This window comes from Pimephales promelas, chromosome 2, assembly GCF_988280905.1.
Source record: "Pimephales promelas chromosome 2, fPimPro1.hap1.1, whole genome shotgun sequence".
Lineage (NCBI taxonomy): Eukaryota > Metazoa > Chordata > Actinopteri > Cypriniformes > Leuciscidae > Pimephales > Pimephales promelas.
The window spans coordinates 47,668,556-47,692,978 of NC_142770.1; the positions used below are offsets into that span (position 1 = coordinate 47,668,556).

General features: G+C 39.2%; 1 protein-coding gene across 4 annotated transcripts in view; it reads right to left on the reverse strand.

Moving 5' to 3' along the window:
- Positions 1-21,342, reverse strand: part of LOC148997664 (NACHT, LRR and PYD domains-containing protein 3-like) — an 88,300-nt gene extending 66,958 nt beyond the window's left edge. Inside the window, exons 1-7 of one of the 4 annotated variants that reach the window (XM_089123248.1) lie at positions 21,257-21,342; positions 20,855-20,971; positions 20,395-20,520; positions 20,042-20,137; positions 18,233-19,960; positions 5,109-5,180; positions 692-865 (exon numbers count right to left, since the gene is read on the reverse strand). In XM_089123248.1, coding sequence (XP_088979374.1) covers positions 692-865; positions 5,109-5,180; positions 18,233-19,960; positions 20,042-20,137; positions 20,395-20,520; positions 20,855-20,971; positions 21,257-21,306 — 2,363 coding nt within the window. In that variant the 5' untranslated portion in view covers positions 21,307-21,342. The remainder of the gene's footprint in view (positions 1-691; positions 866-5,108; positions 5,181-18,232; positions 19,961-20,041; positions 20,138-20,394; positions 20,521-20,854; positions 20,972-21,256) is intronic. The other 3 variants (XM_089123259.1, XM_089123262.1, XM_089123265.1) reach the window with 3 other exon arrangements.
- Positions 21,343-24,423: the final 3,081 nt, after the last annotated feature.

Here is a 24,423-nt window from a genome sequence, read left to right on the forward strand (position 1 = left end):
AACAAGACGTCTCTGAATGGTTAGTTGATGAATTTATGTTACTGATGTGAAGTTAACTATCTTCAGTTAGGATATTCAGTCATGCAATCTATAAGTCACTAATATAGGAACTGTTGTGAGATCCACACATAGTGACTATCTATTGTATGAGAAAAGATGGATACTAAAGTTTGAGCTGACTCACAAATGTACTCTTTATGCAACCACTCTTCCTCTTCTCAACATGGACGGCATCTTCACGGGGGCATTTTCTTTATGTACATTTTAGGGTTGGTGATGTCACTAACCCTAGAGGAATGTTGTGTAGTCCCTACTAGCCGTTTGTTGTAGTCCTTTTCTTTAAAAGCAAATATCTTCCTTTTCTTTGAACTTTGAGCGTTGTAACTTTGGATAATGTTGTTTATGCTCAAACAGCAACATTACACACTGACTAAAGTGAGAAAAGTGAAATCCTACTTTACCACCCCTTTAACTGTTAGTTTTACTGTCTTTTGGGATAATAATATAGTAAGATATAATTGTTCCTCTTAAGGGAGACTCCTCACCACTGTCTTCTACCGCCGGCAGGATTTGACGGTTCAAGCAGGAATCTGTCGCTGAACCGCCGGATAGTGAATACAATATATGTTTGGGGTAAGCCCTATCTACATATTAACTTATTCACAAGTCTTTATGGTAGAGATGATCTTACCACAGTTTCTCCAGTTTACAGTGATGACTCTCCAGTCCCGCAGAAAGCTGCTTCACTCCTGAGTCTCCTAGTTTATTTTTAGATAGATTGAGTTCTCTCAGGTGTGAGGGGTTTGATCTCAGAGCTGAAGCCAGAGCAACACAACCTTCATCTGTGACTCCACAATCACACAACCTGTAGAGAACAATGACACACATTAAGCCTATATCCAGAGATAAACACAGCACTTAAACTATAAATAACATAGTGCTGTCAATATGAAATATATAAAATAATAAATTTATAAAATACTCATTAGTTCACATTGTAAAAAATAAATCAGTTAGGATTAGTGGGTAGAATACACAGTTTTACAGTATAAAAATCATAATTTCTATAGAAAGTCCCCATGAAACATGGAAACCCAACATGTGTGTGACCCAACATGAGTGTGAGTGAGTGAGTGAGTGAGTGAGTGAGTGTGTGATAGGGCTGGGATAAAAAACTATTCAGTTATCACAGTTTTTTGTTTAAGATTTTATTTTTTTACAACAGAATTTAAATTGATTCAAATTAAATCGTTTTATTTTTGTCCTTCCTTGTAGACGAGGTTGACAGAGGTTAGCCACACTTGTTCAACAGTGACAACAATGAAATGTGTTATCTATATTTTGTCCAGAGGTGAGGGTCATCATTGACTGCACAGAGATAAGATGCCAGAATCCATCTTCACTCACACTCCAGTCTGAGGTGTTCTCTTCATATAAAAACACCACTACCTTCAAGGGGTAGATCAGTATTGCTCTTTGCAGTGCAGTTACTTTTGTATCCAGTCTGTACACAGGTTTCATCTCCGATCAAGAGTTGACGAAACAGTCAGGGATCCTTGACTTGTTGGAGCCAGTTGATGCTTGTATGGCTGACAAAGGATTCACCGCTGAAAAGACGCTGGCAGAATGGGGGGCCAAACTCATCATACCACCTTTTAAAACAGCAGCAAAGAAAAGCAAAGAAAATGCAGAGAGAATACAAGCCATAGCTCATCTTCGAATTATTGTGAGAGAGCCATCAGAAGAGTGAAGGAGTTTCACATCTGAGACACCACTAGCTTTAACCTTGTCTGGAACAGTTAACCAGCTGTGGACTAACTGCTGCTTGATGAACAATTTTCAGAGGCCGCTTGATGTTATTGTCACTCCCAGCAGCAGACAGAGGGGAGAACTGTTCTTCCCAGATTATGAAAACTCCCAATTTAAAATATCAGAAAATTATAATATTACATGAAATAAATGGAAAAGGATTTTAAACACAGAAACGTGGGCTCTCTGAAAAAGCTCTCTCTAAAAGCTCACTATACTAATGGAGTTTTTTGGCAAGTGATATGATGCTAACGATTAACATTACAATTAAAATGGCAGCCATGATTTAGCTAATAACAATAGGTAGGTATGGGGAGATCTAAACATGGACTCAACTAGGGCTGAAACGATTAGTCGACATTGTCGACAATAAAAAATGTCGACAAATATTGTTGTTGAGTAGTCATTTGATCTCACGTGACCTAATGTAAGGGCGTGCAATTTCGCGATTTGACCGCTACGGCACTGTGGCACTAGAGTGTAATGCAGCGCTTTACAAATGCTATTGCAGTAATTATTAAATCAAATTTAATAATTCAAATTACTCCGTCAAATTATTATGACGGAGTGCAAACGAGTCCGAACTAGCAAGTTTTGGGAAAGTTTCACAAAACTTAAAACCAACAATGCTGTCATGTGCAATACATGCAAGGCTGAACTTGATTTTCACAGGAGCACAACATGCATGTTGCACTTAAAGAGGAAACATCTCGGCAAAAGAGAGTGTTCTCCAGCTGGAGCTTACTAACTAGTGGTAACGCAAATCTCTTTATTAGATAATGCAATACTACTAATAGTAGTAATAATATTATCAATAATAATATAATTACAGCAATGTGATGATTTATTTTGCATAGAATAAAGCTTGATCAAGCTTAGGAGTCAGGACTTTTTTATTATTTTAACACTAGGTATTATAGTCTAATCACTTGCCTGAATTTTGTTATGTAATCATAAAGATTTACAAAAGGACATGTTAGGATGAATATCATGGCAGTTACTTTTTCATTCTGTAAATTAAAAGGTGAATGAAAACGCCTCTGTCAGCTCAATTGTCATGTGAAAAAAAAGATTGCAATAATTTTATATTTATAATAATGGTTTGCAGATTAATCTTTTACCATTTTTGTGTACTGAAGTGAATGACCCTTTTTCGGTTTCAGTTCTAAGAAAAGCAGTGGGCCTATTAAACAATGCTTAGAGAGCATTTGTATGTGATTTGAGTTGGACTGAAATCTGAAAACTTAAAGAGAATGACCTGTTTAGTTGGCTCTAAGTTCATTAAAACAACTTTTTCAAAAGCTGAACTGATTTCCTTTTTTTATATTATAGTAAGAATATGTATAACTCAATGTTTTAACTTATTGAAAAAGCTGAATAATAGTTCCAAACTTACTGATTAGCCGACAAAATAATCGACGAATAGTCAATTAATCGTTCTAATAATCGTTAGATTAATCGATTACCAAAATAATCGTTTGTTGCAGCCCTACACTAAACATGAGATAACGTGTACGTGTTCTTAGAATGAACACAAAACGACAAACTTTGATGTTTATGGAAACTCACTCCATAAGAAACAGAAAAGTATTCTTGCAGATCTTGTTACCTCCAATGAAATAAGTCGTTCGGGCAGATTATTCAGCCTTATTATGTCACTTTCATTGTCGCTCAGATAGTCTTCATAATCAGTGAGCGCTTGTTCATAAAAATCCGGCTTGTCGAAGAAGTACTTCAAAACATTTTCTGTGCCACGGTTCAGATTGCCATGATGGCAAAGAGTATTCCCGTGCGTGTCAGTGACCTTTTTTGGAGCAATACCTCCACGATATCGAAGATCGAAGCAAAAGGGGTTACGGTATGTGGTGGAGGGATTTATTCCAAATATAAAAATAAGAAATGAATGAGACACGACTACTATTGAGGCTAATGCTTACCAGTCTCAAGCAAAATCAGAAAAACCCCATGACCATGCTACCTCAAATGCAACCAGCACAACCTTGAAGATTTTATAAACTGGTTCAGTGGCTAATTGTTTGGAGTTAGAAATATATAACTTGCGCTGCATATTTATTCATTTTGCCTTCGATACAGGAGTACACATTCGCTTTAACAAGCAGGTTGTTCATTACCACAGCAACCGATTGCGTGTCATGCTGAATGCGATTTTCGTGTTTAAAAAGTAACTAACGTTAAGCATAAGAGACGGAAAGAGGCAGAGAACCATACATTATTTAAGGTTATTTCTATTCGTTACGATATTGATATATGAACTGATGTTGTCAAGTAAGCTTCATGCTTTCCCCATTGTGAACGTGCACTCCTCTAAACTGTAGTCTACGGTGCTGCACTGCTAACTTAGCTGACTGCTGCTCATTTTCCCAGAGAATATCATGGTATGTTAACAACAACCCTTTAGAAAATTTAAGTCCTTTGTGGATCCTTTTGATCTGCTTTCTCCGTGCTTCTTTGACTAATCTCAGTCTCACGCACGCTGCATGCGAGTTAACCATGTTCGTCACATTTAACTGGGATTGGGGCGTCCACACTGTTTAATACATCTTAGGCACCGCTCGCGTTGTGTTTTGGGCTTTGGAAAGGGAAAAAACACAACTTTTCCAGACAATCTCTCGGGATATCTTGTGTCCGATTCACAAACGCCGTGGGCACACCGCTTACTGTTTGACGGAACAGCTCACACAGTAACGGTTGCTATGATGTGTGATTGGACAATGGCCGTTTTGTGGGAGGGGCCGGCAAAAGGTCAATTTCAGTTTGAAGCGTCTGTCATAGAAAAACACCATGTGCTGTCATGAAGAAGAGGAATGTCTTCTCACAGGATAAGAACACCAAGTCTCATTAATGACACACACACACACACACACACTGACGTGTCATCGATGGACTATAATGTTTCTCCATGTCATAATCTGTGAATTTGAGTTGATTTAGATTTTAAACCTGGAGAAAAATCTCCACAGTATCCAGTTTCCTCCTGAAATTAAAATGAATGGACTGTTAATCCTGACTGTGCTGAGATTGAGTGTGTTTAAAGTAAAGGGTGTTAAATGTATGTCATGATGTCAGAGTGTGTTTTTCAGTGTGACTATCAGTCCTAGAGTATATTGCCTTGAGGAGCAGCTCATGTGCAGCTCAGCTAATAGTTATTTCCTTGCATTTTACTCTATTAAAAGCTGAAGTGTGACACTCATATTCTTAGTTAATCCATTAATTTATAATGTTTAAGTAAGAACTGTTGTAATGTTTTAGCAGTGATGCTTGTTCTCAGTGTTACTTACTCAGCGTATCTAGTTGCTGTAACCACAGGCATCAGCTTCTGAAGAACTTCATCTCCTGTGTTTTGTGTGCCACTAATTAAAAACAACAAAAAAAAATAAGTTAATTATTGATGCAAAAAATAATAATTCATAAGTAAATAATACATACACTTCCTAAATACCCACAAATATATTTTTTAATGAAACACTGCTTTATAAAGGGCATGTGTTAAAGTTGTTTAGTGTATACAGTATAACTGTCGATGCCTTGTATTCAGCAACACAGATTTGTTTTTTTCTTGTCAATGTCGTTTGTCAAGGTTTATTAGTCTACATTTACACTACAGCACTATTTTGGCGCATCAGATTTTTTTGTCTTGTCAAATTCATATATTTTCATGAATAAATAAGTATTTTGTGTTAACGTTGTTTTTTAAATAAAACGTAACCTAATTGTGATAGTCACATTAGCTGCCACCACTGTTGAAGCTGTACTGGCACACACACACCCCATTCATCCACGTCTCATTCCTCCCACACATTGCCGCTATCATAGGAGCGTGTGCACACGAGATGCTGATCGCACATGGACATTCACCCGTTACTCCAGCATTCTCCCTTCCATATGCATTTCCTGGTCATTTCACACACTTACACTGTACTGTCTCGTGTGTGTGGTCAGTCTTCCAGCGTAAAGTTGCCAAAACGAACGATCATGCTGCTGATGACGTCAAGGCCGAGCCACACCAGCACATCACAACCGGAAGCTGACGAAACCATTGTCTAATGCGAATAGGCTTTGTGTGTGTATTTAAATGCAACGTGTTTATTATTGATTGTCAAATAGATTAAGTATTTGTATGTGTATTCAATGTTATATGTAGCAGAAAATAGAGCACCTAAATATGGGCAGGGTTTGGATTACATAAACCAAGACCAATATATATATATATATCTATATATAGGCTACTTTTATATGATATGAATGGGGCTTGATAACTAAACAGAATTTTATTAGGTTTAGTGACCACATATCTGGTAAGCTACTTTTTTAATATTATTGATTGACACAAATTTCACCATTTCCAATTCAATTGTTGTGAATTGATTTAATATTGACTAATTCGGACAGATACACAAAATAGGCGTTCAATTTTTCTCAAAAAAAAAATCACCTAATGCTGTAAACATACGAGAGCCCTATCAGCTGGTAGTATTAGTAAAAATTAATAACTTAAATGTTAAAGGTTAAAAATGACTCAAATTAAATATAATGCATTTTTTATTTATAATAACAAAAACTTTATTTAATGATATAAGTAAAAATATAATAAATATGTAATATAGTACACATACTGTATTTAGCAAAATACTCTCTATAGCTCTTTTTTTCTAGCCACCAAATGTACTATACAGTATATTAAGGTCATTTAATGGCTTTCCTGAGGTAAATGTTTTGTGATATGATTGTTCTCCTGCCATTTTATTGACCTCTTTCCGCGGTTAAAAAATACGGATTGATCGAGATTATGATCGAGACATTTACCTAAGTTTACTTACAGTAAGTTTACTTACAGTAAGTTTACTTACTGTGTCGTCCAACACTGTTCATTCGTGATTATTTACTATTAGCGAGTAGAGATGATCGGTTCACGTGCCGCTTGAACTGATGCTCTAGGGATGTCACGTCACATTTACAAGCGCCAAAACGGTACTTATGGAATTGAAAGAATCTGAGATCACACTTTTTTTATATTATAAGTAACCTGCTCTGTCTTGTCTATCGGACTCTGTATCCTCTTTGCTTCTCGGTTTTCTGTGCGTGAGAACAGGTCTGTGTGGCGTGAAAGTGTGTGAAAAGGTTGAATTGCGCGAGTCTCCTGCTGAATGCCTGAGAGTTGGCAGCCCTGTTTAACATGCCCTGCGTGCGCGTCCGCTACGCCACCGTGAAGAGCTGAACGCCTCCAGGAAGGCCGTCAAGGACATTCACTGTTTTATCAAGTTTACTTTGGCCGTCCGCGTGACGTCATTATCATCATCAGGAGGATCCGCGGACGTCCACTTGCTGTTACTATTAAAACTTCATTTTGGAAAAATACTTTCTATTAACTTGCTGTTTTATTACTGCAATACAGTGAATGACAGCCGTCTGTGTCTCCCAGTGTCTTACATTATTGTCAGTTTAGTGTTCAGTAGCCATGTTTCCATCCACTTGTCAATCAAATTATCTGAAGTTCGGTTAAAAAAAAAAAACACATGCGAATAAAGCTGGTGACAGTGTGTTTCCGTCAAACGGCTTTAAAGTGAATAAAAACCTGTACGTAATGACGTCACAAGCCATGTTTCCATCCACTTGTCAATCGAATTATCTGAAGTTCGGTTAAAAAACTCATGCGGATAAAGCTGGTGAAAGTGTGTTTCCATCCAACGGCTTTAAAGCGAATTAAAACATGTACATAATGACGTAACATGCTGTCTTGCGATCAAATTGGTATATCGAATTGATTTGAGACATTTTAAGGTGTTTCCATTCATTTTCGCACTGAATCGAACAACATTCAAGCAAACTTTTGCGAACCAAATTTTGTTAGACAAAACGGATCGCGCCAGCTACCAACAAATGATCCATATTTCACAAGTTGAAGCCTAATAATGCTTATGTGCCAGCTGATAGCGACATATGAATGGGATAATATATGCGAGGCGGTTTTTGAAGGGGTTGTATAACAACCGCCTCGCTATATATTATCCTGCTTATTACATATAAATCAACCAAATAAATAAATAAATAATTTGACACAAAATATTGACTTAAAAACGAGTTTATTGATTTAAAAACGAGTATGCTTCGGCTAAAGAAAATAGTCTCCATCAGTTCTGGGAGATTGTGGTTTACGGAAACCCTTTGGTTGAAGCATCTTTTTGCTTTGTCCACTTACATCTGTCTTTGTTGACATCCACCATGTGTGCGCAAACAGACTGGCCGGAAATAAACTCGTCTTCTGGCGTGTTGCAACCATAAAAGGGCCTAAAACTTAATCGCAATTCATTATTCGGCAAATAACGTTTCCATCAGCTTTTATCGCATTAGCCGTATCGATCAAGATAAAATCCGAAGAGACCGAACGCATTTCATTTGAGTCAATTTTCATGAAATTTCAGTGAATTTTACTGTTTCCATAAGGCATTTTTCATTCGATATCACTTCAGGGTATCTGCACATTTTTTAACAGCAAATTTAACGACTTTTAAGACCTTTTTAAGTCCTCTAAAAGGCAAATTTAAGACTACCACGACAAAAAAAAAAAGGAAAATAATCAGCAAGACATGACAATTTAATAATTTTGGCAGCTATTTTTGTTTTAGTCTTAGTCTTCAGATGAAAATTCTTATTGGTCTTAGTCACATTTTAGGCAGTAATTTTGTCTTTCATAGTTTTAATGTAGTTTTAGTTGACAAAGTCATTGCATTTTTTGTCAACTTTTAGTCATTACTTTTAGTCAAACTTCAGTTACCGACATTAATTTTGGTAGCTATTTTATATGTAGTCTTTAGACAAAAAAATGACATTATAATTTTTTACTTATAGAGACATGCTCTACATATAGAGCTTATGAGACATTTGAATCAATGAAACAGGCTGTATTGACAATGCACTCTTTAGCAGTAGCACTTGAATGTAGATGTAGAACTAGAACTAGAAGGCCATAGCCCTCTTGCACAGGGGCGGCGTGTGGCAGAGTATGGCCATTGCCATACCCTAGCAGTCAGTCAGAGTTCAGATAAAACATCAGCTGATGATGATGCTCATTAAAGATTTTAGGAGGGCTTTTTGAACCCCCTAAATTCCTAAATGATCCTGATCCTTTCATGATCCTAAATTAGACCAGATCATGAAAAAATGTGCGTTTCATGATTGCTTAGTCAGTCGTCACCTTTAAAAGTCATATGAAATCGGCCAACCGGCTTCTCCGCAGCGTCAGCGTCAGAACAAAAGCAGATGAAAACCTTGATGAAAACTTGCATGCATTTATTAATAGACAGTGTAGGCCTATAGTATATACATCTGTTTAGGTCTTTGTTTGTCATAAATGCAGTTTACATTAAATGCTGCTGGAGTAACACGGTTTCCCACTGTGAAATCTGGACTTATTTATTTATTTATGAAATTCCTTTCATATAAACGAGTCCGACATGAGACTTTTGTGACTTTTCATACTCTTGCAATTCAGTGCAATAAAGTTGCTAAAAAATTGTTATAATATTAATTTGATAATAAATCCGAAGGCAAAACACGTGATAATGAAGTGATTAATAACAATGAGCGCCGCGCTGCTCTTGTTCTAAACGCCGACTTCTCTGATTAGACGATGGATCAGGAAAAAAAACAACATAACAACGTTTTTTTTTTTTGTTTGTTTGTTTGTTTTGCGTGGGTGTGCTTTACAAAATTCATCAATGGATTGAAAATTCCATTTCAGAGAATGCTTTTTCTGTCTGACCTAATAAGCTGTGAGCTATCCCTATTTTCTTTCCCTCCTGACACAACGCGTTACAAGTTAACAGCGCATTGTGTATTTTGTTAATGTGAGGTATTATGCCAGATGCCATACACTATGCTTTTGTGAAATGCCGCCACTGCTCTTGCACTCAGACTGCAGTCACAACTTTTCCATTTACGGACAATATCTGCCCCTTTTAATCGATTTTTTCCAGTTCATTTTTTTACCTCAAGGAAACAGTAGAGAAAAAATCTCTGATGACCGAGGCACTCCTTCATTAAAATGTCTTTATTGTACAAATGACATGTCCTAAACGGACAAATTTAAAAAGCCCACGCATAGCGGCATAAAGCCTTCATCAGGAGTGCCTCGTCATCAGAGATTTTTTCTCTACTGTTTCCTTGATGTCCTACCTTGGACCGAAGAGCACCCAGTTTTGAACTTTTTTTAAAAAGGAATTGAGCACGCCACTCATCTTGAATCCAAACATCATTTTTTTACCTGTATAAATACTGTCGTAAAATAAATAATGCTTTAAATAAAACAATGTTCAATAAATATCCAATGATGGTAAAAACGAGGTGATACTTTTAAACATTAAATTAAAATCGCCAGTAGGTGGCGGTAAGTCACTGTCTTTATGAGCGAGTCATCCGTCATCGAGTCATTCATTCATCAGTAACAAAGCAAGTGGCTGTATTCATAGATATGTATATAAAGGCTAGATATGTGGTCCACGCTGCTGGCCAATGAAGGTCGACGTCTGCACCTGGCGGCCATCTTGTCGCAGGCAGCTCGCTCACTCGTAACATGTTAATGGTACATGTACTATTTTAATGACCATAACTTGCTCAATTTTCTACCGATTTTCAAACGGTTTGTTTTGTTATAAACGTCAGAGATGTAGTTATGACACTGCATACTTATGAATAATAAGTGTATAAATAAATAATCATCAAGATAATTATAGCCACGTTAATAACGTTTGTAAGAAACCAATCCGTTTGTAAATCGGTCAAGATTTCAACGAGATAAGAATATTCGTGTTCGTGCTGACCACTCATCTTACATCAGCTTGTCTGTGACAAGATGGCCGCCGGTGATGACGATGGAAACACCGCCGTAACACATCTAGCCTTTATATACATATCTATGGCTGTATTAATGAACGGGTCATTGAATCTCACGAATTCGAATCACCACTGTTTGCTGCAATTCTGCAGTGACTTTCGTTGCAAAACAGCAATAATATGCAATAATATGATCAACATTAAAAACACTGCTGGATATTAGCCTGTATTGATCGCAGATTTAGTCGCACAAACAGCTCGCGACAGAATAAAGACCAACTGAATGACACTTTAATTCAAGTAGATAATCTCAAATGAAGATCACTGAACTCCAGCTACTTGTCTGTGTTTTCAGATTGTTAAGATTTATAAATATTGTGCTCTCATTTATATTTGATTTGTTTCTTTTTTTTTTTTTTGGAACAAAGCAATCGTATTGCAGAGTGTATGTCATGTGACCTAATTAGTGATTGAATGAATGCACATGTGTCTGTTTAAATAAAACTGCGCCAGTCAGAAAGAAACTGGTTGATGTGAAAAAGTATCCCCTGTTGTCTGCCTAAGTTACTCTGCTAACAGGTTATGGGCCCAGAATACGGGTGTTAAGTCGCAACGAAAAACGCGTGTACCCGAGTTTAAGTTTGTGAGACATGGAGCTACAAATATGAGCAGAAAGACAAAAGCAGCGGTATCGACGAGCCGCTGGTCAAGGCATGTTTTTGACGGAGATGAGAAGAATTATGAGATATGGGAGACGAAATTTTTGGGTCATCTTTGTTTGCAAGGACTAAAAGAGACTATTTTAAATGAACCTTCTGAAGAAGATGAGGAAGACGAGACCAAAAAACGCCGAAGCCTATGCTGAGCTGATACAGTTCCTGGATGACAAAAGCCAGTCGCTGGTCATGAGAGAAGCTGCAGATGACGGACGTGCGGCGCTGGAGATTCTACATGGATATTATGCTGGAAAGGGGAAGCCCCGGGTAATAAGCTTGTATACAGAGCTAACTTACTGCAAAAATTGCCGAGTGAGAGTGTTACGGAATATGTCATCAGAGCTGAGACTACAATCACTGCTTTGAGAAATGCAGATGAGAATCTGAGTGAACTTTTGATCGCAATGATTTTGAAAGGACTTCCAGAGACATTTAAGCCATTTACTATCCATGTTACTCAGAGTGATGTTAAAATGACTTTTGCCGAATTTAAAACAAAACTTCGAAGTTATGAGGATATTGAAAATATGCGGACAACTACTTCCGCGGACAACGTAATGAAGGCAAGAGCACAGCTTGGAACGAAAGCTACTTTTGATGATTGTGCGGCTGCAAGTAGGCCTACTGACATTATCTGTTACCGGTGTGGCACAAAAGGCCATAAAGCGAGCACATGCAGACGTAAACAGTGGTGCCGTCATTGTAAAAGTACCACTCACCGTGATGCAACCTGCAGACCGAGAAAACCGCAGGACGACGCAAGGAAAGTGTCCGAGGAGCCAGGTGACCAGGAATATGTTTTTCGAGCAAGCGACGCTGAGATGTGGAGGCATGAGAAGGAAAAAAGAGGCCTAATGGTGGATGCAGGTGCAACTTCACACATCATCACCGACATCACAAAGTTTCCAAAGTTTGATAGCAGTTTCCAAGCCGACACACACTGCATGGAATTGGCTGACGGTACGAGGTGCAACGGAGTCGCTAAGAGCAGAGGGGACGCAGCAGTATGTTTAGTGGACAACACTGGACGACGTTTCAAAGCAACGCTAAGGAACGCGCTGTACATCTCTACTTACCCACAGGACATCTTCTCTGTGAAAGCAGCCACTTCGAACGGAGCAACCGTGATCTTCAGAGAGGGGAAGAACGTTCTGCTACATAAAGACGGTACTGAATTTCCCATACACGTGCACAATAAACTGTACTATTTGCACACAATAGACAATGTGTGTGATGACAAATGTGGGAAATGTTATGATTTGCAGACATGGCATGAGATTAGTGCTGTAGCGGCGTTTTACTTCTTTATTTATTTATTTTTTTGCATGTTCCCGGCGGTACAGCTTGCCACACACGTGGGAGACCGAAACATTGTGGAATAGAGGATGAAGACAACTAGAAGTGAATGTGCTATCCATTAAATGAATCACACACAGTAAACAAACCCTTAAAAAAAAAAAAAAAACTTTGCAATTTAGACGCGCAAACTGGGTGCCGGTGTGGTGAGACGTACAAGCTCGGGCAGATTCGGCTTGAAGTCGTTCATCCCGGATGCGGCACCGCACGCGCTGTTACAAAAAAGGCATACACAGCCACAGTCTTCCTGGTCTTGCGCACCCAACGCGTCATTTTTGCCGCACGCACATTCGCGCTCGTGCGGATGTGTGTAGTAGTCTATAAACAAGGCTTTACTCCGTGTCAGCACGCGCTCTGATCAGTAGGTGCAGAAACCTCTCCTGATTCATCTCCATCAGTAGCAGCCTCCGATCGCACCACTAACTCTGCCTCCGTTTCCCTCCTCAGCTGATATTAATATTTAAACATTCTCTATGATAAAAAACTATTTGTAAAAAAAAAATATTTTAATAACACGGTTTTGGCAGTTGTAGAGTTATAATGATGGTGTTCAAATACATAACATTAGACTAACCTTAGCCAGATTATAGTATCTCAGTATGCTAGTATTTATTCGAGATACATTGGTTTTTTTTTATTAATTGAGCAGCAGAAAAATATTCTTTATATTAGTCGTCCAATTAGTCATTAGATTAGTCGACTAATCAATAAAATAATCGCCCAACTAATCGTTTAGTTAATAATCGTTTACCCCAGCCCTACATGAGATATTAGGTCATTGCAACTATGGAGATGTAATTAAGCTCGAGAATGTTATGGGCGGTATGCAAATTGAGAATAGAGCAGACAAACTTACCCCACCGTGTGAGATTTACATTCAGGGCAAGTTTATTGAGACTAGAAATCGAGAACCTGATGCTAGAGCCAAAACCGCTTTAGAAATGGTACACACTGATCTAGCAGGACCTATAGATCCAATGTCTAAAGACGGACATAAATATGCTTTATCTTTCACAGATGATTATTCTAGTGCTATTTTTGTAAACTTCTTGAGAAACAAGAGTGACAACAACCGCTACAGAGAAATTCCTTGCGGATATAGCACCATATGGGAGAGTTAAGTGTATCAGATCTGATAATGGGACAGAGTTCACAGGAAAGGAGTACCAAGCATTATTGAGTAGAAATAGTATTAGGCATGAGACCTCTGCACCATACTCTCCGCACCAGAATGGCACTGCGGAACGAAACTGGAGAACTTTATTTGACATGGCTAGATGCATGCTAATAGAAAGTGGGTTACCAAAAACTTTGTGGACCTATGCAGTCCAGACTGCGGCTGTAGTGAGAAACTGTTAAAAAGAAACTGTAAAAAGAAACTGTAGTGAGAAACTATTAAACCGATGTTTTAATAACCGAACGAAACAGACAGCTTACTTCATGTTAACAGGCAAGCAACCGAACATTTCTAGAATGCAGAAATTTGGTGTTTCGTGTTATGCTTACCAACATGAGAAAAGTAAACTGAACTCGAGATGTGAGAAGGGCATTTTTGTGGGATACGACAAGAATAGTCCGGGCATACATGATCTACTATCCTGATAGTGGGAAAATACAGAAGCGCAGACTAGTTAGGTTTTTACCCAGAGTGAGTGCTGAAGCGGATGAGATACCGATTGATGATGAGGAATTTGACGATTTTGGGGTTCGGAATAAGCTGAGAGAACCGAAAAGAGAAGATCCTGAAATTGATTCTCAGGAACCGGTCATAGTAAAAGAGCCAGAAATGTGCAAAAACCAAACACAAATAGATCATAAACCTGAAAAGGGAGAAATCCTGCCAGAGAGAGGAAACGGCCAGGTTATTTAAGCGATTATGTTTGTGGTTTTGATGGTGACGAAGCTGACATTGATTATTGTTACAGACTTGTTATGTAATGTACCCCAGACATACAAAGAGGCAGTAACATCAGAGAATGCAAAAGAATGGGTTAAGGCCATGAGTGAGGAGATGAAGTCACTAAAAGAAAGTGTAACTTTTACCCTAACCAGTCTACCTGAAGGTAAAGAATTAGTGGGGGGTAAATGGGTCTATGCTATTAAGAAAAATAGTGATGGAACGGACAAGTACAAAGCACGGTATGTTGCCAAAGGTTACAGTCAAGAGAGAGGTGTAAACTATGATGAGACTTTTTCTCCAACTGCCAGTATGACAAGCATCAGAGTTTTGATACAGAAGGCAGTACAGGACAATTTGATTGTTCATCAAATGGATGTGACCACTGCATATTTACATGCGCCAATAGAGTGTGAGATTTATATGAATCAGCCAGAGGGTTACGAGATAAAATCTCAAGGCAATAAGAAACTGGTGTATAAATTGGAAAATCACTGTATGGACTCAAACAGTCGGGCAGAAACTGGAACCAAATGTTGCATCAGTATCTGTGTGAAATGAAGTTTGTTCAAAACCCAGCCGATCATTGTGTTTACACAAAGGTTACAGAGACTGGGAAAGTTTTTATAATCATATGGGTTGATGACTTGATTATTGCTGCCAACAATGTGTATGTGCTTAATCATGTAAAAGAGACACTCAATGCAAAATTTAAAATGAAGGATTTGGGAAAATTAACACATTTTCTTGGTATTGATTACGAGCAAGATTGTGATTGTGTTAAGATGTCACAACATAAATATGTTGAGAAAATACTTGAGAGATTTGACATGCAAAATTGTAAGTCCAGAGGAACTCCTTGTGAACAGAAATTAAAATACACTGATGACGCTGAGAATCTGAGTGATGTTAGAAAATACAGAGAGGTAGTAGGTAGTTTAATCTATCTGGCAACATGCACAAGACCAGACTTAAGTTTTGTAGTGAGCAAACTATCACAGTATTTTACAAGACCTACCACAGAACCGTGGAACACTGTCAAGCATGTTTTGAGATATTTAAAAGGGACCAAAGACAAAGAACTATGTTACAAAAAGGGTGAAAATGATAACTTGATTCATGCATATAGTGACGCGAATTGGGCAACTGATGTAACAGATAGACAGAGCACTACAGGTTACTGTGTTAGCCTAAATAAAAATGGTCCACTGGTCTCACGGAAGACCAAAAGACAGCCTACTGTTGCACTGTCGACTTGTGAAGCAGAGTATATGGCTTTAGCTGCAACTGTCCAGGAGTGTTTATTTCTACAGCAATTGTTAGAAAACATTGATGGTAAGAAATATGAATCGAGAGTGTATGAGGACAATCAGGGTGCCATTGCTTTAGCAAAAAATCCTGTGTATAGACAACGATGTAAACACAGTGGACGTTAAATTTCATTTTGTGAGATCTGTAATCAAGGAAGGCAGAATTAATTTGGAATACTGTCCAACTGATGATATGGTTGCGGATGTATTAACAAAACCAGCAACAAAGTTCAAGTTAATGAAATGTAACTCCTTTATGTTTGGTGTATGAAATTTGTACTTATATTGAAATAAAAACTGGAAATTATGAAATAGAAATGTGAGAGCAAGTGGGGGTGTTAAGATAAATATTGTGCTTTCATTTATATTTGATTTGTTTTTCTTTCTTTTTTTTTTTGGAACAAAGCAATCGTATTGCAGAGTGTATGTCATGTGACCTAATTAGTGATTGAATGAATGCACATGTGTCTGTTTAAATAAAACTGCGCCAGTCAGAAAAAAACTGGTTGATGTGAAAAAGTATCCCCTGTTGTCTGCCTAAGTTACTCTGCTAACACAGATCATCCGTGCTTCTTCAGCAGTGTAGAGTGCGCGCGAGCATGGTTGCCAGATACTATTGACAAGACCGGGTAGAAAACGTGTTCTTTTAAAGTCCCTGTAAAGGCAATTCTACAAAAAAGTTCTAAACACATTATAAATGTTACATATGTATTGCTAAAACATATTACAAAGTCTGTGAACTGTGAAGTACTGAAATGTGGAGTTAGACCGTTAAACAGTTTTTCACCATTGCAATTTTAAGGATTAATTGAGCGGGGCTAAAACAGGGCTCCGTGACGCATTGGAACCCATGAGCTGCTGGACACCCCCCTATTTGATGACGCACAGAGTCTGATCTCTCCCCATAACACTCAGTCAATAACACTCCCCGAACACATTCGCATTCACCGCTCAATCGCGAGTGACTGTCAGTACTATTAGTTACTACAGCTGAGCCTACAGTTTTCTAGCTAGCTATGCATGGGCTACTACCTGGATGCGATCATGTACAAAACAGATCGGTATCTTCATTTAAATTCCCTTAAAAACGATCACATCAAGAAGAGGTTTTTAGAGAGCCAACCTTGTTGATGAAAAGCTGAGGATCACCGACAGCAACACTGTAGTGATCATTTTACACGGGATCGTTTTATAAACTTTCCTCAGAGACAACTGGGATTCACTGATAATCCGCTGTTACTGGTGAACGGGGCCGAAACGACGATCTCCCGCCTCAGCGTTCATCCTCCCGTCTCCAAAAGCTAATCAGCTAATATCACCGTCAACAGCTTTCCCATGAGTGAGCGTGGTTTCAGCGCAGCCAGCGGACACGCCCCCAGCGTTTGAGAACAGAGAATCTGCTAATTTTTTCATGATTTTGATAGCTTATTTTATGTACTTGCCGGCTTTTTTTATCATTCAAATTTGGCTGGGTGGCTAATTACAAATTTTTCTGTGGGGTGACAAACTCAGAACACATACTTAATTTTGACTTTACAGGGACTTTAACAGAAAAGCTCTGACTGGGGATTTAATTATTTAAATCTGGCAACCAAGCATAAACACCCGTAAACACAGTCTGTTAACAAAACAAAAAAACGGATGACGAGTCGGACAAGAAATTTAAGGTCCGTACGTGAAATTTAAGGCCTCCTTGTCGGAAATTTCAGATTTTAAGACATTTTCAGGCCTTAAAAAACTGAAAATTTTATTTAAGACGTTTTAAGACTTTAAGGACCCGCGGGGACCCTGCACTTAATTCGGATAAAAACGTGTCGATGGAAACATGGCTAGTGATTAATTTACACAGAAACAGAAGATAACATGTATGCCTTCATCTCCGAACACATTATCTGTGTCTTACATTTCATAATGAACTCAGATAAACTCAGTGCCGACTCGTTTTCCAGCAGTTCTTCTACATGAACTGGAATGTGTGCAAAGGATTGTGGGAGATTGAAAAACACGAAGGACACACTTGATGCATCCTTCAAAATGATCTGAATTAAAGACACAAAATGAAGTCTGTCTTCAAAAGATCGTTCAAACTGAGACGGCCTTCAGAGGCGCTTGATGACGTGGCAGTCGAGATATGCAGCCTTACTAGGACACAGCCACGGTTTGAGAAACACCCGCAAATTATGGACAATATCCCAGAAATCAGTCTTAGCCCGTGATTTAAACACCTCTGATCTCTGAGTTTCTCTTTGTTCATAATGTTTTAGACTGTAATGATTGCATTCAGTGTTACTTACCCATCATTTCTGCCTCCAATAAAGTCGTTTAGGTCAAACCTCTTCAGTGTCTCCTCTGAGGACAACAACACAAACACTAAAGCTGACCACTGAGACGAGGAGAGTTTCACACCACGTAATCCTTCACGGTGCGAATGAGGTTTAGCTGCGTTCAAAAGTGAAAGATCACCCAGTTCATTCAGACAGTGAAACAGATTGATGTATTTCTCTGGAGAGGGATTCTCCCTGATCTTCTCTTTAATATAGTCAACTGTTTCCTCATTGTTGTGAGAGCTGTTTGCTGTCTGTGTCTTTAGTTCTTGTAAGAGACTCTGATTAGACTCCACTGACAGACCCAGAAGGAAACGAAGGAAAAGGTCCAGATGTCCATTTCTACTGTGTAAAGCCTCATCCACAGCTCTCCGATGGAGATCAGATAGGGACACTTTGCCTCCATTAGTTGGTTTGGTAATCTGGTCAAACACATTGATGTTATTGTTGATAAAGGAGAGATGCACATATAGAGCTGCTAGATGTTCCTGAATGCTCAGATGAACAAAGCAGAAGACTTTCCCCAGACACAAGCCCAACTCCTCTCTGAAGATCTGAGTGCACAATCCTGAGTAAACTGATGCTTCTGCCACATCAATGCCACACTCGCTCAGGTCTTCCTCATAGAAGATCAGGTTGCCTTTCACAAGCTGCCGATACGCCAGTTCCCCCAGTTTGACGATCATGTCTTCATCTTTCACTTTCTTCTCATAGTCCTTCTCATGTTTGATGTTGGTCTGAATGAGCAGGAAGTGTGTGTACATTTGAGTGAGAGTCTTGGGAATCTCTCGTCTCTCTGCTTCACTGCACATCTCCTCTAGAACAGTGGCTGAGATCCAGCAGAACACTGGGATGTGGCACATAATAAAGAGGCTCCTTGAGGACTTCAGGTGTGAGATGATCCTGTGGGCCAGACTCTGATCACTGATCCTCTTCCTGAAGTATTCCTGCTTCTGTGTGTCACTGAAGCCTCGTACCTCTGTCACTCGATGGACACACTCAGAGGGGACGAGATCCGCTGCTGCTGGTCTGGAGGTGATCCAGATGAGAGACGAGGGAAGCAGATTCCCCACAATGAGGTTCGTCAGCAGCTCGTCCACTGAGGCTGATTCAGTCACATCACACAACCTCACATCGCTCTGAAAATCCAGAGACAGACGACACTCATCCAGACCATCAAAGATGAACAGCACTTTATACTCATCACTGGATATGGCCATTTCTCTGCTTTCAGGGAAGAAGCGATGAAGAAGATCTGAAAGACTGAGTGTTTTGTCCTTCATCAAGTTGAGCTCTCTGAAAGCCAGTGGAAATATGAGCTGGACGTCCTGATTCTCTTTCCCTTCAGCCCAGTCCAGGATGAGCTTCTGCACAGAGACTGTTTTTCCAATGCCAGCGACTCCCTTTGTCAGCACAGTTCTGATGGGTTTGTCTTGTCCAGGTAAAGGTCTAAAGATGTCACTGCATTTGATCGGTGTGTCCTCTGTTTCTGCTCTCCTGGACTGTGTCTCAATCTGTCTCACCTCATGCTCATTATTGATCTCTCCACTTCCACTCTCTGTGATGTAGAGCTCTGTGTAGATCTCATTCAGGAGTGTTGGCTTTCCCTGCTTTGATATTCCCTCATACACACACTCAAACTTCTGTCTCAGATTTGATCTCAGTGTGTTGAGGACTTCAGCAGCTTTAGAGTCATGGCTGGAAGATTACAATAACACATTATTACACAAGTCAGAGAAGTAAATGACCATAAATTACAACGACAGTCCTGCATTTTACCTGAAACCAGGACACATGCGTTCATGAAAGTCTTGTGGTTGAATCACAGGCATGAACACAGTTTTGTTTTTAACTGGTCTGGATGGAAGATTTGACCTTAAATCAGAATGAAGAGGGTAAAGAATCAGACGCACCGATATTGATGTAATTGTGTCATTAACTGAGTAACACACCAACAGCTTTTACAGTGTGTGAATGTATTAACAATACAATACATAGAGCTTTACACAAGAGCACAATGATCATCATTAATAGACTCAAACTTGCAGGATTTCAACTCATTAAACTGCTGTATATTAAAAATGTCATAAAAATCAAATACTATAAGCATAACTCTTATATAAGTGTTATACCTGAGATCAGGCCGTGTGTCTCCACTCTTAAACTTTAGTGGTGGATCCATAGAGCAGTCACTCTTCACAGACACACAGCTGGACTCTGGTTTTTGTCTCTTCTGCTGGACTGAACTGGGTTCAAAACTAAGTAAAATAAAAACCATACAGACTTATAAATGTTGTGCACTTTTACTGGCATCTTCTGTCTTCGGAAACACCAGAGAGTGTAGTAACACTTTTGCTTTAGCGTCTGTAACTGTTTTGCACTGTCAATCTTTGATTATATTTATTTTGAGGAATTAACTTACTGGTTTGCAAATGTTAAGCATGATTAAAAAATGTATCAAAGCAACCAAGGTGGAAAAAACCTCAGCTTACATTTACTTGATGTCATTGCTAGTGTTAGACTGACTGAGATAAATTATACTTCTAATTCAAAAGTGTCATTATAAGCCTATCTTTTATATAAGTGATATACCTGAGATCAGGCCGTTTGTTTCCACTCTTAAACTTTAGTGGTGGATTATCCATAGAGGCGTCACTCTTCACAGACACACAGCTGGACTCTGGGTTTGAGCTCTTCTGCTGGACTGAACTGGAACAGAGAACAGATTCAGTTTAATCCTCTACATTACTGTGTTCATTCGTTATGAGATTAACCATATTAATATAAACACATTCATCTTTCATCTAAAAGCACTTTGAGGAAACTTTATGATCTTTTTATTTAATATTTCATGTTAGTGTTAAAACAAAAACACAAGCAAAAATAGGTAAAAGATATATTTTCTGTACACTTTCTTTGATCCATGTATCTGTGGGGTTTGTAACTCTTTTTCTGAGATGTGACACAATATTGAACAGTGTTAGTTAAAAGTACCTGCGTCCTGGAGAGAAATCTCCATCTCTGGATGCTTGTGAATCAGCCATGATGAAGATGCAGGAGAATCTGATGAGTTTGATCTCCTCCACTGACATTAAAACATTAACACACAATATTAAATGATTAAACATTAATAATTTATCTGAACATGTCTGGAGTGTGTGAGAAAAAGGATTGTGTGACTGAACTCTCAGAAAAAAGGTAAAAAAGCTGTCACTGAGACAAAAGGGGTTTTAAAAGGGTTCTAATATCATATTATGGTACTATATACCAGGTAGATACGTACATTTTTTGTACACTTTTGGTACCAATATGAACCTTTGAGGGACAAATATGGACTCATTAGGTACACCGGTGTACCTTTTGTAAAGGTACAGCCGCAGTGACCGCTTTTGTACCTTTTTTTTCTGAGAGTGTGCTTTAAAGGAACACGCCGACTTTTTGGGACTTTAGCTTATTCACCATATCCCCCAGAGTTAGATAAGTCCATCCATACCTTTTTCATCTCCATGCATGCCGTAACTCTGTCGGATGCACCCACCGCTAGTCTAGCTTAGCACAAAGACTGGAAGTAAATGGCTCCAGCTAGCATACTAATCCCAATAAGTGACAAAATAACGCAAACATTTTTCTATTTACATGTTATGTTCTCCTTTTATCAAAGCGCTAGGATGGTTGCACTCCGGCTGGTTCTTGTCACTTGTGCTACGGCGCGAAGATCTACCTATTTGCGAAGATGGGCACCTCATGGGTGGCACCCTCAAGGTTGGTGTCCATAGGAACATATGCACACGGAAATGTAAGGAGAGGTAAGGACTCAAGTTCAGCCTCCTAGCTGGACAGGCTTGCAGGAGTTTGACGGGTAAATTAGAGTCATCCCAGCCTCTCTTCTTTTCCCACAGCTGCCTGATGATCAGCTTTGCTCGGGTGGAGAAAGGTAACATGTAACCCAAGGGATCATATTGAATAGCTAGAACTCTGTAAATGTTCCTCAAAGTTGTTACCTCGTAGGCCACAGGCCTATGTTTGTAGCCCAAAGACTTGGTTGCCCATTCCAGCCGAGATCAAGTGTTGACTCCAGAAGGTTGGACTGTGCCAGCCACAGGTCCAGGCTTTCAGATCTGGCTTCATAAGGCAAGTGCCTCAGGACGCCTGGATCATTGTAAGTCCATTGACGCAACTCAAAGCCTGCAGAGGCCAGAAGATTCCTGAGCCAACCCACCAGCAGTTTGGCTTCGCCCGGCGTACACATGCTCTGAAGGCAGTTATCATCTCAGGTCATCATATGTTAGGGGGGGTTAGGGCCAGGTAGCAGGTACTGGTTCATGGTCTGCCCAAGGTACTGGTGAGAGCAGTTAAAGACGAGGCGGTTCTTTCCGTTATGGCTGACGAGATGATGCGAGATGTACCATCCTTCTTTGGTAGAGGTCTCCTCAGTGACTTCCCTCACAGCACCTGCTTCAATGAGCTTCTGGATTTCCATCTTGTATGCATCCACTAGCTTAGGGTCCTTTAAGAGTAGCATCTCTGTACTACGTAACATGGGCATAACTGACTCATTTGGCAAGTGCAAAGGGGGCATGCTTGCATGGCGCAGCAATGGTGTTGCGTACCTAAGAATTCCATCTACATTAGTACGGACAGTCTTGGCTTCAAGAAATGCTACAGTGCAAGGTGGAAAAAATGCAATGCAATGCTGATCCTGCTTTGACCGAGTCACCTCTCCGTCATCTCGGTAAGGTACAGTGTCTACTTGCCAGAGCCTCTCAACATGCTTGTAAAGCTCATCCATTGATGGCGTAGATGAAGTAAATAGTAGGGGTGTAACAATCCATTGATATGGATCGATGCATCGATCAAACGTCTAATGATACATCGATACCACACACAAAATATCGATAGACAGTACCTTTATTTTGGCACACTCCACATCCTCACGTAACATTTCTCCACTGAAATAGATGCCTGACCAGATTGACTGAACCCTTTGTCACAAAAGCTGGTATTTTCCACTGTAAAGGCATCATGATTTTATGTTTTACAGCAGAAACGACAAACCCCGGAAAGTCTGTTTTAGCAAATCAGTGCACAGTATTCAGGTAATAATAATAATACATTAAATTTATATAGCGCCTTTCTGGACACTCAAAGCGCTTCACATAGAGGGGGGAATCTCCTCAACCACCACCAATGTGCAGCATCCACCTGGATGATGCGACGGCAGCCATATTGCGCCAAAACGCCCACCACACACCAGCTTACTGGTGGAGAGGAGACAGTGATGAAGCCAATTGGTATATATGGGGATGATTAGGAGGCCATGATGGACAGAGGCCACTGGGCAAATTTGGCCAGAATGCCGGGGTTACACCCCTACTCTTCCGAAAGACATCCTGGGATGTTTTGTGACCACAGAGAGTCAGGACCTCGGTTTAACGTCTCATCCGAAGGACGGACAGGTCAGGTGACAAGGCTGCTTGTTACTTTGAAAATACGCGCCAGCTGAGAGGAGTTGCGTCAAAGCTGACTGAAAGTGATCGAGGATGGATTTCAGCAAACCCGTGACATCTTCTTCGGGCCGTAAAAGGAAAATAAAAGCTGAAACTTTTTCACGGAATCTTGCTAAAACGGCACGTTTAGTGGTGAGTGAAAAGCTCTCTGTATTGCATGTGTTTTAATCACAAAAACAAAGTTTGACAGGCGTCTATGTCAGCTGAGGAGATTAACATGTTTTATTATGTATCATAGCAATTACTTGGCTTTGTTTAACTCTGAAACTTGAAATGTGGAGTTATCTGCTTTGCCACACAATATATATATATATATATATATATATATATATATATATATATATATATATATAAATAATCCTTTCAATGAATTCTAATATAAAAGAAGAATTCCTTTGCAAAAACAAATAACTCCGTTCTTGTTCATTTTCTTCATGTTTTTTTTTTTACTTGTAACAAACAACTTGTAAATGGAGAGAGAGTGCAAATAAAGAGTTTAATTAAATTTTCATGTAATATATTTTTGGATGTATTGTGAGTTAATAAATGTAACTGGTGTTTTTGTAGACGTTTTTGTTATGAATGTGTGGTTTGTCCTTGTATTTTCTGTCTTTTCTTTTTTCTCTTCATCATGTGTATTGTTCAGCACTTTGG